General features: G+C 45.6%; 1 protein-coding gene across 1 annotated transcript in view; it reads right to left on the bottom strand.

Annotated features, from left to right (window-relative positions):
- Nucleotides 1-5,403: 5,403 nt before the first annotated feature.
- Nucleotides 5,404-16,239, bottom strand: part of TACR1 (tachykinin receptor 1) — a 141,809-nt gene continuing 130,973 nt past the window's right edge. Inside the window, exons 3-5 of the mRNA XM_069494820.1 lie at nucleotides 9,417-9,567; nucleotides 7,124-7,320; nucleotides 5,404-5,695 (exon numbers count right to left, since the gene is read on the bottom strand). Of these exons, the coding sequence (XP_069350921.1) occupies nucleotides 5,404-5,695; nucleotides 7,124-7,320; nucleotides 9,417-9,567 (640 nt within the window). The remainder of the gene's footprint in view (nucleotides 5,696-7,123; nucleotides 7,321-9,416; nucleotides 9,568-16,239) is intronic.

The raw sequence follows: 16,239 nt of genomic DNA, 5'->3' as shown, positions 1-16,239 counted from the left end.
GGCTGAAACAATAGACCTTTATTTCTCACAGTTCTAGAGGATGGATGTGCAAGACCAGTGTGCCAGCATGGTTGGTTTCTGATCAGGGCCCTCTTGCTGGTTTGCAGATGTCTGCCTTCTTATCTTGTCCTTCCCATGGCAGAGAGCAGAGAGAAGCAAGCTCTCTCATGCCTTGTCTTATAAGGGCATTGATTCATCATGAGGGGCCCTCCATGGTCTAATCACATCCCAAAGGCCTCATCTCCAAACACCATCACGTTTGGTGTGGGGGTTTCGGCATATGAATTGGCGGGGGACATAACGTGTAGTCCATAACACAGACCAAACTCCACATTAATTAGTGCACCAGGAAGGCATCTAGAGCAGTGGGGATAAACCTAGAGATTTCAGCAGGGGGAGCATTAGGAGGATAGAGCTTGCAGGGACAAGAGCAATGTCGGATTAAAAGTGGAGGACAAACAGAAACTGGAAGTAAAAAGAATAAAGAAAAAAAGGAGACATGTACACTCAATGCAGAGAACCTGAGCTTGAATTTGTCTGCATGAAAATCCCTGAAGCTAGTAAAATATGCCATTGGATGGTGGCAGGGTCATTGCTGACATCGTGTAGTCACTTGTTTCTAGTGAGCAGCCCTCCTCGAGAGAGAAGCCAGGACCAAAGGGCGCATCCCTTTATGCGGAATTTGCTGGGTGTGAGATATGATGCTCCGTGGCCTCACCCCCCTCCCTCTGTTTTCCCGAACTGAGTAGAAATAAATGATGGTGTCTCGCAGCATTGCCTGGGGGGTTCAGGGAAGCAATTTCTATAATCAGGTGCTCCCTTCACCTCTGAAGATGAAGGAGGGAGCATTGTTGGTGTGTCCTCATCACACTCACCCCTGCTGGGGGCCATGACAGAAATCCTGCTCTCGGGTCCCAGAGCTGAGGAGCTCCACTCACTCACATATACTCTACATTTTAATGAAAAAGATTTGAGGCCACCAAGGGGAGAGTAGTACCAAAGCCAGGTGTGGCTCCCGAGGTGAAGCATCTTCCGTGTGTGTGCAGGCCCCGTGTGCCCAGGAATAAATGAAAACATCTTTGCATTTCCATGGGAATGTCCATACTCCACATCTTGTATTATTTCTTGACTTACAACTAAGGCATGGTTTTTCATTAGCTAGCAAATCCTTGTCTTTCCATAGAGAAGAGTGAGCTTATGCCTTCATCATGAACTTGGTGATTTTACTGCCACCAACATTTTTAATGACATTCTATAGCTTTATCTCATCTGGGTATGGGAGGTGAGTTATGACTTTATTCTAAAGCTGGTTCCGGCTTCCCGGCAGCCATTCTGGTTCTCCCGGGGCTCGTCTGCCTCTCACTGCATTCTGATGGTCTCGAGGATCCTCGCCCTTCTTTTATAAACAATTTAATTTCTCTCCTCCTTCTGGAGAGCAGAGAGTGAATGGTTTCTTTTGAGGAGACTCAGGTTTAATTGCACCTTTTATGAAACACACACACACACACACACACACACACACAATGTTTTACATATGATTTGCAGGGATCTCGAAGAGGACTTGCAGATTTCTTGAAGCTTATCCATGTTCCCCCACTGAAGATGCCTCAATTTAAATAGACAGGTTTCTAGGGCTCATAGTGATTATCACTGTCATTTCAAATCCCATCAAGGGTTTTGTGACATGTGCTTTCAAACATAAGGGGCTGGACCAAAGCTCTGGTGGTGGTCATTGCACGTGGCTCAGATCTCCCTTCCAGAGTGGTGGGGTGTGCAGTCAACTGACAGCCTCCAGCTGCAGGGCTTTAGGACCCACCATGGCATTCAAGCACAGACCACACTCTCCAGAGAGCTCCAGCCAGTGGCTGAGCGTGTCGGGTACCAGGCCTGGCCATTTCTGCCAATGGGAGACCTCTCTCTGGGCAACCTCTGCACGCTGTTGGGCCAGCCCGGGAGCTGTATTGCAGAATGAAGCTCTTCCTGCCCATTCCCCCACCCCTTTATTCACAGCTGTCACATCTGTGTAGCAGCCTGAAGCCTTTCCCTGGCTACTTCTGCTTCCTCTCCCCTTTATCCCATTATCTTTCCCAGTTGTTCCCCGTGCCCCAATAAAGTTTTTGCACTTGTAACTCTGTCTTGGTGTCTGCATCCTAGACGGCTTGAACTGACACACTCCCTATTTACAGGTGACATAGTTGGTCACATCACACAATCTCTCCTTACCTCCCCAGATCTCAACCTGGAAACAGTTCCCACATCTTGCCAACCCATTTCATCACAGAGTTAGGAGTTTGCGGAATGTTGGGTTCATCCTTCTAGCTATGCAAGTTATTAGGGTTCCTAGTACCATCCCATTAAGCCTCCTAAAGGGTATTTAGGTTCCCTAGAGAAGAGACAGAGGCATAAGACAGTCAAACACATACTTTATTTCTGTATAGAGATTCTTTCCAGGATCCCAGGCTGGAAAACTTGGAAACTTCAGGAATGACCCCTCTCCACTTATACTGGTCTCCACGGAAATCAGGCCAGTGAGGTCAGCACCTGATTCCCCTTTCCCCAGGGTTCCACTCACTCCTTATGTCTCAGCATTCTGGGGGGAGGGGAGTAAGGAGGATAAGGACCCTCATTCTCCAGTTCCTCCCATAAAGATCCCCCTCTCCATCCCTCAATTACTGTGGTCCATGGATGGTGAGTCCATAATGTACATCAGAGCTCCTCCCTGAGAAAGAAGGAGGAGGAGGAGGAGGAGGAGGAGGAGGAGGAGGAGGAGGAGGGGGAGGAGGAAACAGGCACAACACAAATCTCACAGTGACAGCAATTGGATTCCACGTTTTGGAAGTAACGTAACAGAGATACCCCCCTGGTGTCTTATATTGTTTTACTACTGGACAGTACACCAAGGAAACACACGTAGGAGATAAACACAGGGTGGCACATTTCTATAATAAGAATGAGACCCATGCACAGTGCAAATCATGGTGTTCCTCACACATGGAAGCTGATGACATTTTTATAAGTCAAATGGACATTGGAGAGTGAGTCAGAGGAAGGCTTGCTGGCACTCTCTGAGGGGCTGTTTTGCCTTACTGGAAACTGCCCAAGGCCATCCACATTCCCTCTTGTTAGGCACAGTGATGATGCTGTCCAACCACATCCCTTCAGTTCCGTGGGACTGATGGGTGGCTCTCTTTGGAATGATCTCAGAGGACTCTCATTACAAAGGCTCTCCAAAGGTCCCAGCCTTTGGCTTGATTACCTGTGTTGAGTGTGGGTTTCTAGAATCCTGCAGAGAATCTGTTCCTCATATGCCTCCATGTTTTCTGGGCAGCCCAGATCCACTAGGACTGGTGAGTTAGCAACAGCAAACATGGTGGGCTCCTCAGAGCCAAAGGAGCTGTGTCCCCAGCTCAGGTCAGAGTCCAGAGCAGGTGCCCAAGAAATCCTTGTTGAATTCAACCCTAAACTTCTCTTCCATAGGTGGGATGTTCTCAACTCCTTGACACTTTCTTCTCAGGTGCTTCTCATAATCATGTCGGTTCTTCACACCCTTCTGAAGTGAACCGCCCATATATGGCATGATTCTCTATTGGAAGTATGACTAATGCTTTGAGCATGGACTTTTGTTGCCCTAAATTTTGTCTTCCATTCATATATCTGCGTTGAGCTGGATTTACTTAATTTATTTAATACTTTCCATACTGCTACTTTGCAGAATATCGTCTTTGGGGTTTTCTGGCTTATACTATTGCTTCTTCTCCCAGGCCTGGTAGAATTAGAGCCAGCAGGGCTGGTAAAGTCTGTAAACCCTGCAGGTAGCATTGTTCTCTCCTTAATGCTATGGACGAGCACATGTGCACCCATTATTCAAACTATGAGGAGGACAACTGACAGATGTTACATGGAGCTTCTGCTTCCCCACGTCCAGACAAAGCACAGATCTGAGAGACAAAAGGAAACTGCATGCTCACCTTCCAGAAACTCTAAAGCTGTATTAGGTCATAAAGCATTCAGTTCCTGGCTCTCATCACACTGACTGTCCTTTAGGGTTTGTGGTCATTCTATCTTATAGACAGGAGGCCAGCGAAGCCATGGTGCAGGAAGGGGAGATTCAGAGAGTCTGAAAGGAAGATGCAACGTGCCCTCTTCCCAGAAGTGCAGCTGCAGGATGTGGCATCCTTGCTCATTTCGTGTCTGAGCACATACCTTATGCTAGTGTAAAGTTAAGAATTTGGGTTAGGGCCCCTGCCCTAAAATACCCAAAAGGCCAGAGCAGGAAGCTCACATGCTCATCTTCCTTGACAGTGTTCTTCAGCTGTATAAATCAGCCAGATGAAGTCTGCTGGAGAGACGCAGGCTTTGGCATGAAGTCCTCTGCTCTGTCAAAGGCCAAAACCTTCCAGGAGAAGGAAGGTACTCAGGGTTTTAGGATAAACCAGATAATGTCTGAGATGGATAGTTATACATGGTCTTAGCAGTGGCTATGTCTCCAGGAGCTGGGGATCAGTCATAGGACTTACTGCTCCTATTCTTTCTGAGACTACCATCTTTTTGGTGGAACAAACAAACAAAAAACCCATACAATCATTGAACCACGGTAAGTTAATATTCCAAGGGATGCTTTGATTATCTAGTTCAGCCTCATTGTTTACAAATAAGGAAAGAAGCTCAGACAGATTAAGTGTGGTGCAAGTCTCCTGATTTTCCATCTGTAACAGACATTAGCAGGTACCAGTGGACATGTTCTGCCTGCATTGGCTGCTCAGGACAGTCATCGGGGACACACTGCAGAAGAACCTGGGCTCTCAATCCCATGATGTTTAAGTATATTGAAATACTGAGCTGTCAAAAAGGGTCAGATGAACGAATGTCTTTTTCTCACAGATGCTCAGAAGTCAGGGTTAAATCTCTCACATCTTCTGTGCAGCCTTCTTTTGTTTACACTGTCAGGTGAAGGCTGGTGTGATGTGAGCCACCGGCTCTGGGGAGCTCATCTGAGTGTGACTGAGAACAACACGACTGAAGACAGGGCTCCAGGCAAATGGGTCCACTGGGTCTGTGGCTGTGCTGCAGAACTCATCCTGAAAGGAACATCCGCATGCAGCCAAAGTCACTTCTACAGTCATGGAATGGACTTTAGGGAAAATCTAGTCCAACCTTTCTCATTTTATAGGCTCAGCAAAGCTCAATGATTTGCTTTGAGTCACACAGCATGGAGGTGGTGAAGACAGGGAGGAATCCAGATTTTTAGGCTCTAGGATGGAATGTTTTCTCTACACCGTTCTGACCGTTTCCACAGCCTAAATGTTAGGGTGTTTCTGATGGTCTCCATATCGAGTGAGCATCTATGCATGAGGTGAAGCAGGACAAAGATGGGGGTGCTGCACCTGCTGAAGGCCCTGTGGCCTAGGACAGCACGTTGGAGGAGAAGCTGAAGCTCTCTGTCATGGTCTTGGAGTCGCTGCGCGAGGAGCCATTGGAGGCCAGGTCCAGGGACGAGGGTGTGGCCTTGGGGCCATCCTCCAGCTCCTCCTCGTGGGCCCCCGCCACTGTGGAGATGGTGGTCTCCAGACGGCTGACCTTATACACACTGCCCTGGGTCTGGAGGTACCGGGTGGACTTCATCTCCAGCCCCTCATAGTCGCCGGCGCTGACGAAGGGGCAGCACCGGAAGGCGTGCTTGAAGCCCACGCGGAACCTGGAGAGAGGGCAGATGAAGAGGTGACTCTTGGGGACTCCTGCTCAGAGGGCCTTCAGCTCTTTCACACATGGACACGCCTAAGTGTAGCTCTGTTATTATTTTTTAAATTAACTGACAGTTGGAGATGCTGAGGCCAAACAGATTTAAGGGTCAACTGTAAAGCTTAAATTCAAGACCAGAAAAAAAAATTCAAGACTAGAACCCAGGTTCATTTGAAATGCACGTCTTTACTGAGGGCAGCCACTGAATTATGCCGCCTTCTCTGGTGTGAGGTCAGCCAGGCTTGGAGTCAATTCAATTCCACAAAACACATGCACCAAGTGTTTACATGGTACCGTGCTAGTCACTGGGTGGTAAAAACACATCTCAGGATTCAGTCCTCTCGCTGAGTAGTAGCCCTTTGACTGAAAGAGGACTTCCTGCCAGTCATGTTCCTGCAGCTTGCCTCAGTTTCCCTGTTTGTAAAACAGGGAGTGTCAGCCTTTATTCAAAGACATGTTGGGAGATTTAACCTATAAAAGTTTAGGCAGATCGTCAAATTCTTAGGAGAAGGATGAATCTGTGAGACTAACAGAGAGCATTTGGACAAGTTCAAGAGATTGTCTTTCCCCAAACTCATAGTGCCTGAGTGTGTCATTCACAGAAGCCACTTTTTAGGCTGAGGACAGATGGATACAAAGGCTGTGAAGCACCTGTTTGTCCTCTTCCTCTGCCACCTCCTTCCCCACCTGGAGGCTGCGGTGGTGCTCTGGGTCACAGACTGTGCTGTGGCCTTGTGTCCCTGCCCCTCCTGGACTCCTGAATGCCCACACTCCCAGTGGGCTCCCCCTTCTCCTACTTGTCTGAGGTTGGCTTCTGCTCCAGGATGGCTCTCCCCAACCCATCTGACAAGGAGAGGGCAGGAATCAAACCTTTCTGCTTACCCTGTCCTGCTGGAAGAAACTGGGTAAAGCTGCCCAGATCATAAGATGGGATGGGAAGAGGAAAGTGAGAGAAAAGAAGAAGGGAGAATGTGCTCTTTGAGGATGGTATCTAGTGCCACCTCTCTCTCTCTCTCTCCCTTTCTCTCTCTCTCTCCACTGGATCCCCAGGGCAGAGTGAGAAAACTTACGGGACATGGACTAGAGACTGGATCCAGCTGCAGGCCTGCTTTCTATGCACCAATCACGAAGGTTTTTAATTCCCTGCTCCCCTGAGATCTCTAGTTCCACTTGGAAAAGAAAAAAAATCAGTTCACCCTGGGCTCGCATTCCTGCCTGGTGGCAATCAGCAGGGGCTGAGTAGTGTGGCACTTAGTTTGCAGCAGTCCCCACCTCTCCCTCTTGTCTCACAGCTGGCTTTGTCCATGCAGGGTGGCTGCTTGGCTGCTGTGTGGACAGATGGTCTGTGGGCCCTGCAGGGAGTATGGGGGGATGGGGTTCTCACCTGTCATTGAGGCAGCAGTAGATGATGGGGTTGTACATGGTGGAGCTCATGGCCAGCCACATGATGGCCAGGTAGACCTGCTGGATAAACTTCTTCAGGTAGAGATCCGGGTTGATGTAGGGCAGCAGGAAGAAGATGTGGAAGGGCAGCCAGCAGATGGCGAAGGTGCAAACCACGACGATCATCATTTTGACCACCTGGCAAGAGGGTGAGACAGGTGAGACCACCAGTATATCCTCCTTCTCTCATGGCTGCTTCTCTCTCCTCCCACCCCCCTCACTGTGCACAGTGTGGGATGGGGTGGGAAGTGTTTAAAATAAACTCTTTTGAGGAGGAGAAAGATCTTTAATATGTGGTGCTAAAGGACTTGGGTTAGGTCAGCCAGCTCTCAGAGTATGGTCCTGGGACTAGCATTGTCACCATCAGCTGGGAACTAGTTAGAACTGCAAATTCTTGGACCCCACCCCCAACTTACTCTAAGGATGGGCCCCCGAATTCTGTTTGACAAACCCTTCAGATGATGCATTCATTTTGGAGCACTGCTAGGTTATATTATCCTTCTGGGCAATGACTGGAGAAGCCAAGGGAGACCACTTTAATGAGCAAAGGTGAAAGGGTATTCAGGAGAGAAAGTTCTGGTGGGGGAGCAGCAGAAGGGTAGGAAAGGGGAGGCAATGAGCCAGGGCAGGCTGCCTGGGTTGGAGAGCAAGGCGGGGGGGAAGGAGAAGGGAATAGATCTGGATAGCTGCAGCAAGGGAGTGCCAGACGTATAACAGGGATTTAAAAGAAGGTCTTATGAATGCTGGGTGCTATGGTCTGAATGTTGTGTCAGCCCAAATTCATATGTTGAAATCCTACCCCCCAAGATGATGGTATTAGGAGGAGGGGCCTTTGGGAAGTGATTAGGTATTAAGGGCAGAGCCCTCATGAATAGGATTAGTGTCCTTATTAAAGAGGACTGAGAGAGACCCCTCACCCCTTCTGTCACATGAAGACATAGTGAGAAGGCACCATGCGTAAAACAGGAAGTGGGCCCTCGCCAAACTTTAAATCTGTCAGCTCCTTGATCTTGGACTTCCCAGCCTCCAAAGCTGTGAGAAATAAGTTCCCAGTCAAAGATATTTTGTTACAGCAGCCCAAATAGACTAAGACACTGGGTGATGTAACCCTATTCTTTTTATGCCCAAAGAATCTTCAGCAAAGAACTACATAGCATTCATACAATGAAATACTATGTAAAGAAGTACCAAAAGAAAAAAAATGAGAAAACATTTTGTATACTGATTTTCAAAGATCTTATGGATTTTAAGTGGAAAAAAGTAAGGAAAGAACAGTGTGTATTTATTATTTGTATAAAAATAAGAGAAAATAATATATATTTATTTGGCTTATAAAGACCAAGATCTAGAAGTGTTAACAAGAGAGAACAAACAGCTGTTACCGTTGTGTGCCTGTCTGTGTGCACCCGGGTAGATGGACGGCCTAGAAAGGAGGGAGCTTTTTTGTGGTAAGACCTTTAAAATATTTTTTCAGCATTTAATTTTGAACTGATTAAGGTCTTCAAGAAGCTGTAAAAGTAGTGCAAAGAGTTCCCGGGTACCCTTCACCCAGCTTCCTCCAACGATACCATCTTAGGTAGCCATACTATTAATTAAAACCAGGGAACTGTTTACCAAGCTACAGGCTATTTGGCTTTTTGCCAGTTCTTACACGCACTCTCTCTTTTTTATTTAATTTTTTTGGTGAGCAGGTCTATTTAATGTCATCACATGTATAGATAAGTGAAAACACCACCCCAATGAGAATACAGAGCTGTCCCGTCACCGCAAAGAAACTCCCTCTCTCCCTTTATCTGCAACTCCCTCACCCCCAAACACTAACCCTGGGCAACCCCGATCTATTCTTCATCACTATAATTTTGTTTCTTTCCTTCGAACACTTTTTGATGTTTGAGCCATGTGAATGTTTTATTTTGTCAGACTTTAAATGAATAATAAAAAGAGGACCAAACAACTCTTCAGTGCTTTTGTAGTTGAAGTGTGCTCGCGCGCACGCGCTGTAATAGATTGACGGGTTGCAGTTACTTTTAAGGAGCAAGCAAGCTGGCTCGCGCCTGTGCAGCAGACCCGGGTTAAAAAGACGCCAAGGAAAGGTGCCTCCCATCCTCTGGGCTGTTCCCCAGATGCAGGGACGTTTTGTGGCTGCCTCCGCTGGGGCTCCCCAGCTTGTCAGCCCTGCTTGCCAGCCTGCTGCCTGTGCCAGGTGGGTTGGGTGCCGCCTGCCCCTTGCTCACCTTGCGCTTGGCAGAGACTTGCTCGTGGTATCGGTCCGAGGAGTCTCCAGGGATCTCGCTGGCCCACAGCGTGATTCCCACCACGGTGTACGCGTAGCCGATGACCAGCAGGGGGAGGAAGTAGATCAGCACAGTCACGCAGATGTGGTACCTGCAACGAGGTGAACGGGACGGGTCGGTCTAAGGTATTTTTTAAGTTAGGTTTTTTTTTTTTTTTTTTATTGTTATTACTGGGGTGGTCAAGGTGTGGCAGCTGCCCTTCTCAGCATTTGCCATTGATAAGCCCCGGGCTGTAAGGCACACCTCAGGGAGACCTACCACCTGCATAGGGTGGATGGGTGATATTCACGGATAAACTAGAGAAAGCAAATCTCTTCCAATTTATGTTTTTCTTGTGGACTTTTTCCATAATGGAGATTCCTGTTCAAGTTGAAAAGAAAGAAAAAAAAAAAAAAACATTGATGAAAGGGACCTGAATTTGTTGTATATCTATGGCAATTTTAGTTGATGTTAAGTTCAATATCACTTACACCCCTCTCTCCAAAAGAATGCAAATGTAGGCTGCATTAATAGAAGTATATTCTCTAGAATGAAGGAGGGGATGTTACCACTCAATTCACATCTGTCAGAAAACACTTATGCTCAGTTTTAGTGCAGGGATGTAGACCAACTAGTGCATTCAAATGAAAACTACCATGATAGTTAATAAGCCCCAATTTATGCTAGATCACAAATGGATTTGTGGGTATGAGAATAATTAGCTTGGAGGAGAGAGATAAGACTAATCCTAGAACTAGGATCCGTGGGTGAAGGCCACGTAGTGTAAACCATTTCTAATCCTGGACTTAATATATCTTCAGATAGAAACTGCCTGGCTCTCTGAGTCATCACTTGGAGGACAGATGCCAGCTGACTCACATTTGACCAGAGCAATGAGCAAGAAACAAACCTTTGCTGTGTTAAGCCGCTGAGATTTTGAGATTCGTTACATGGCAAAACTTACTCTACTCTGTTTAAAGCAAGAGACTTAAATAAGTAGTAGAGTCAAATATGATTTTTGAATTTTGAGAATGGATATTTTTCTTAGGGGGTCCTTGGCTTGTTATAGCTCTTTTCTTAGATGTGAGTATAATGGAAAGGCTCAGAATTCATAACAGTCACCATCATCATCATCATCATCATCATGAGAACAGCTAATATTTGGGGGAACTTACTCTAGGTCACTGTGCCAATAATAGTATTAATGATAGTATTAATAGTGAAATAGTAGTTAAATTTTATTGAGTGTTTATAAAAAGCACAAGGCAAACATTTTACTAACATTATTTTATTTAATCCTCAAAGCAAATATTGGGTAGATCCCATCATAATCCCATTTGTACATGATGAAGCCAAAGTTTAGAATTTAATTAATTTGCTCAAATTCACAGCTGGTAAAGGGAGGGACTGGGATTATAATGCAGGTGTGTGACCCCAGAACTAGCTTCTTGTCACTGGAGAAAGAAAACCCACCCAGTGATTTTTTTCTTCTACTCTCTTTACAGTCTATGCTTATCCTATGCAGTCATTTTCTTCCAGTAAGGAAAACCCACTTATTCATTCAATTTCTCCTTTGTGGATACACTGTTTGCTTTCAATCTTTTCTTTGTAACACTCCACAGTTTTCCCACTTATTCAGCCCCCTCTGAATATTAAAATTTGCAATTTGAAGATGCTTGAAGAACTCTCAAGTAACAAACCACAGATTCAGCCAAGCAGGGAGCCAAGTGCATTTGCTCTGCGCAGGCAGGCTGCTCTGGTCTCACATTGCTTTCAAAGGCCCCGAATTGTCACCTCCTCTGGGAGCCCCTGGGTTCTCCAGGCACCACAGCAGTGGCTGCTTGTTGTATTTCCTACCTGATCTCCTGGTTGCTAGACTGACGGTGCTTGTAAGCAAAGCGTTTGGAGACTAGCAGGGGCAGGGAGAACGTGAGAACCTCCACGTTGCACCGACTTTTCCTGCTTGTAAGAATAGCCCCTCCTCACGCAGGCTGACACGTGGTTAGTGACCCACGCAGGTTAGCGGACTTTGCCAGGGCATTGCCCCAGAGCGCTGAGCACTGATTGTTGGGGTCAGGGATGTGATGGGAGGACACTGCAGTCAAGTCGCCCGTGCTCCTTACCAGAGGTCCTCAAACTTCAGCGGGCTTCAGAATCGCCTGGTGAGCTTGTACAATCACAGAGGCCTGGCCCCACCCAGAGTTTCTGACTCAACCGGTCTAGGGTAGGCCTGGGAATCTGCATTTCTAACAAGTTCCCAGGAGATGCTGAGGCTGCTGTTTCTGATTCAGACTCTGAGAAACATTATCTTAGGGCAACATTTCTCAACCCTAAGTGCACATGAGAATCACTGGGAAGCTTTTAAAATGATCAGTGCCCAAATGTATTCATTCAGTTGACTTGGGTGTGGGAGCAGGAAACTATACTTTAGAAAATTCCTCAAGTTATTCTAATAAATGGCTAGCATTGAGAACCACTGCTTCAGACCCTAGGTCCGTAAGCTTGTTGGGACCCCATTGTTGTTTGTGATTTAATGACTCTACTAAAGTGTGTATTAATCACGTTTTCTGGTTTCTGTATCTGCCCTTTGGTGTCTGGAGCCTTGCTGATCAGGGAGGGACTGTCCCTTTCAGGCCCAGCTAATTCCTAGGAGAACAAATGACTCTCATCTAGGGTGCCTTTCATGTGCAAACTAACTAATCCAAAACCCGTACCTCCCACCGGCCTGCTTTATAGCGTTCTTACACTGGAGGACACTATTCTGTCCTAATCACCCCAAGCCAGGCATCAGACAACTAGGGGCAGCTCTTACACCCTGGAGCCTACTGAAATTATTAAAACTAGTTAATACTAAACCTGCTCACCCTGCCTCACCCATTCCTTCCTGAGAAACCCCAAGAAAGTCTTTCCCGGGTGGCATGGCACTCCTTGACAACCACTCCCGCCCTAAAAAAAGAGGCAGATTTGGTTGGGATCAAAGGTTAAACACATCCTTCTAAGTATTGCTCAGATAAACACCCTTTACTTTTTCACAGAAATTGGAAATGCTTACTCCAAACCATGTCTAAGTTATCAAAAATTCTAAATGAATTCAGGTCCAATGAATGAAATTCCATCATTAGAAAATATGAAAATAAATACATTTCTTTCACCTTGATACATTTTGGGAGAAAGTTTTACCATATCCTGTAGTTGAGTGGAGATTATTTCAGAGAGCTGGTCAATGAACCAGTGTAATCTTGTTTTGTGCAGTGCCACGCTTGTTTGGTTCTCATTTTGATATTGCCGAAATTCCTGCCAGGCAGGATTTTATCAACTCTCAGAATTAATACCTGTCTTGGGAGAAGAGATCTGGGGTCAAGGATGTGCCAGGAGCGAGCCAGAGACAGAACCAGGCGTGGCAGCAGGAGGCAGCGACAGAAGGGACTGCCTGGTCCCCACATGATGAGATATGTGCTGGGTTGGTATTGATGTGAGGGAACCTAGCACAGTGATTTTGACCATTAAATCCCACTGATGGATTTACCAGAAAGTTCAGAAAGAAGGCTCGTGCAACAACTCCATGCCTTTGTTCCCTCTAGTTCACTCCTCTAAGCAGCGAATTGTGGCTTGGCGTATTTTGCAGGATAAGCTTGCTGAGTACAGACCCATGTACCCCCAAATCCTGCAGATCCCCATGTCCTTAATGTCATAATACCTTAATGCTCACTAATCCAGGTACTGTCTCACTAGCTGGAGTAACCTCATTGTTCAAAGCATCAACAGTTTCAGTTTCTGAAACAATCCTCAGCATTTGAAATCAAGATCAATAGGTTTATTACATAATATCTAAGTGTCTTCATAATGTACCTGGTAGAGACTCTAGGTGTCTTGGGGTGGGGAAAAAGGAGGGCAAGAGAGTATGGCTCTGGGTTCTCCATATTCAGTCTAATGAAATAACTCTGCTTTGCTGGGTGGATCACCTTTTGGACTTGCTGACCCAGAGGGTAGGCAGTTAGATGTCTGGATCTGGAGCTGGGAGAAAAGGTCTGGGCTGGCATCAGATTTGGGAGTCCTTGTGTGTCCAAAAACACGAGAAGGTGAGGGGATGCAGGGTGGTCATGAGGGGAGAGGAAGCCCATATCTGGGGTGGGAGGAACCCAGGGCAAGAGGCTGGGAGGAGGGCAGGGGGAAGGAGATGCCTGGGCAGATGGAGCCTGCCTCCGAGGTGGGGGGACTGAGGGTGGGAACTTGCTCTCTGCTTTTGGAAATCAGAGGTCAGGGCAGGTTCAATATTACTGGCATGGTCAGACCAGGTGGGGTGAGTGGAGGGAAGAGAGGAGGCAGTGGATACGTGCAGGCAGTGGGTGTAGACTCCAATATACTTGGCCACAAGAGGGAGGAGAGGGCAGAAGCTAAATAGGGCCAAGGGCCAAGGGAAGATGCTTGTGTGTTAGGTTGAAAGGATAGCGGACAGGAAGCCCTCTGTACCTCTCTGGCACCTCATTCAGCCTACCATCTCCCTGTTTTTCAGAGACAGGCCAGGGCCAAACCTCCATTGACTGCATCCAGCCATAAACTCTGGGCAGAAATGCCCCCAGATTGGCCTCTCTTAGGATGGGGTGAGCAATCAAGGCAGATGCTCAAGTGCACCCATTTAGTCCAGGGAAAAATTGGATTCATGAGATCGCCATGCTTGAATGGTGCTGCCTCCTGGTGGGAGCTCCTCAGTTCTGGGGAGTGGTGGAGAGCGTGAGGGCGTTTGGCAGAGAAGGCCACCCTGACATTCACCAGCACCAGATGAACAAGGAAATGAAGCAAATTCTCACTGCAGTTACTGCCCAAGCTGCACAAGTCATAATTTTGTTATGTTGTTCTCCTGGTTGCTTTTTTTTTTTTTTTTTAATCTGCTTGAGTAATCATATGCTCCTTGTAGGCAGAGCCCACGTGGAGCTCCTCTTAATTCTCATCACAAAACTGGCACCAAGAAAATGCTTCATAGAAAAATAACATCTCAGGCTTCAAAGGACATTAGAATTCTCTCCTGTTCATCTCCTGTTGTCCCCAGCAAGAAGCCCTGACAGCACCCTCCACAGAAGTCGGCCCAGCGTCTGCGTGATTGTGATTGCAGGGCTTTCAGGCTGAGAGAGACGAGGCCCAAGCATTCCTTACTTCTTCCTTTTTGAATCAATAGTTTTCTCACTGCAAGTACTATATACTTATTGCAGGTTTGAAGATACAGACAGGCATTAGATAAAACCTTCAAAGGTTCCTATAATCATATCATCTAGAAATCAATTCTGATAAAATAAATTGATATCATCCTATATCCATATGCACACATACACATACTCATTTTGTACACACATAAGCATATTGTTAGATTATTTTAAAAACAACACTATGTCACAATCATCTGTTTATGTCAATAAATGTATTTCTATAACAAAATTTCTAAATCTGCAATGATATTCTATTTTATTGAGGTACCATAGTATTTAGCTAGTCTTCTATTTTAGACATTTGAGTTATTTACAATGTTTTGATATTTAATTGATACTATAATTAACATATTCAAATATATGTCTTTGTACCCATTCTTCTTTTCCAAGGTTAAATTAGCCAAAATTAAGTTAAAGGGTTTTAAGGGCTTGACACATATTGCTACTTGCCAGAAAATACATGCCAACTATACCAGCTTAGGAGACTTCCCTTTCCTCTGCACTGCTGCCCTGGGCATTATCATGTGTTGTAGTCTTTGCCAACATCATGGTTTATACATGGTTTAATGTTAATTCTTAATTCACTGTAAGTTGGAGTTTTATAATTATGCTTTTTAATCATTTTCATTTCTTCTTTTGTGAACTGACTGCTTGTATAATTTACCCAATTTTATATTATGGTATTCATATTGTCATTAATTTGTGAGAACCCCTTATGGCTTCTATCCTATCATATTTACTTGTTTATTTATTTATTTATTTATTGGAGACAGAGTCTCACTTTGTTGCCCTGGCTAGAGTGCAGTGGTATCATCATAGCTCACTGCAACCTCAAACTCCTGGGCTCAAGCCATTCTCCTGCCTCAGCCTCCTGAGTATCTGGGACAATAGGCGTGCCCTAACGCCTGGCTAATTTTTTCTATTTTTAGTACTGATGTGGTCTTGCTGTTGCTCAGGCTGGTCTTGAACTCCTGAGCTCAAGTGATCCTCCCGCCTTGGCCTCCCAGAGTGCTAGGATTACAGGTGTGAGCCACCGCACCTGGCCAGCTTCTATCATATTATATTTAGAATGAACTTTTCCATACCAAAATCATGAAAACATTTGCCCATACTTATTTATTTGATTATTTGTATTTAACTACTCAGTCCATTAAAAATTTATTTAGGTGAGTGTTATGAGAACAAACTCCAAATATTTTTTTCCAACATTTTTTACAATTTTCCCAGCACCACTTATTGAATACTCTATGCTTTCTTCAACAATTTGAAATTGCACTTGTACCATATTCCACTCACATATATACTTGGCTCTGGTCCCAGGCTTTTATTCTATTTCTTTGGTCTATCCTTTCAGACTGGTGTCAGCTCCACACACACCATCTCATTTTTTGTAGTTTTGTAATATATCTTTTATCTATGGAAGTACAATCTCCTCTTACTATTTTGCTTAGTTCCAAAAAATAAAGTATCTTCAGACCTGCACATTTTTTTATTTCAGCATATGATGGGGGCACAAATGTTTAGGTTACATATATTGCCTTTGCCCCATCCAAGTCAGAGCTTCAAGCGTGTCTATCTCCCAG

The sequence above is a fragment of the Eulemur rufifrons genome, chromosome 19 (genome assembly GCF_041146395.1).
Source record: "Eulemur rufifrons isolate Redbay chromosome 19, OSU_ERuf_1, whole genome shotgun sequence".
Lineage (NCBI taxonomy): Eukaryota > Metazoa > Chordata > Mammalia > Primates > Lemuridae > Eulemur > Eulemur rufifrons.
Note: the sequence above shows the minus strand (reverse complement) of the source record. Positions and strands in the feature narration are given on the sequence as shown.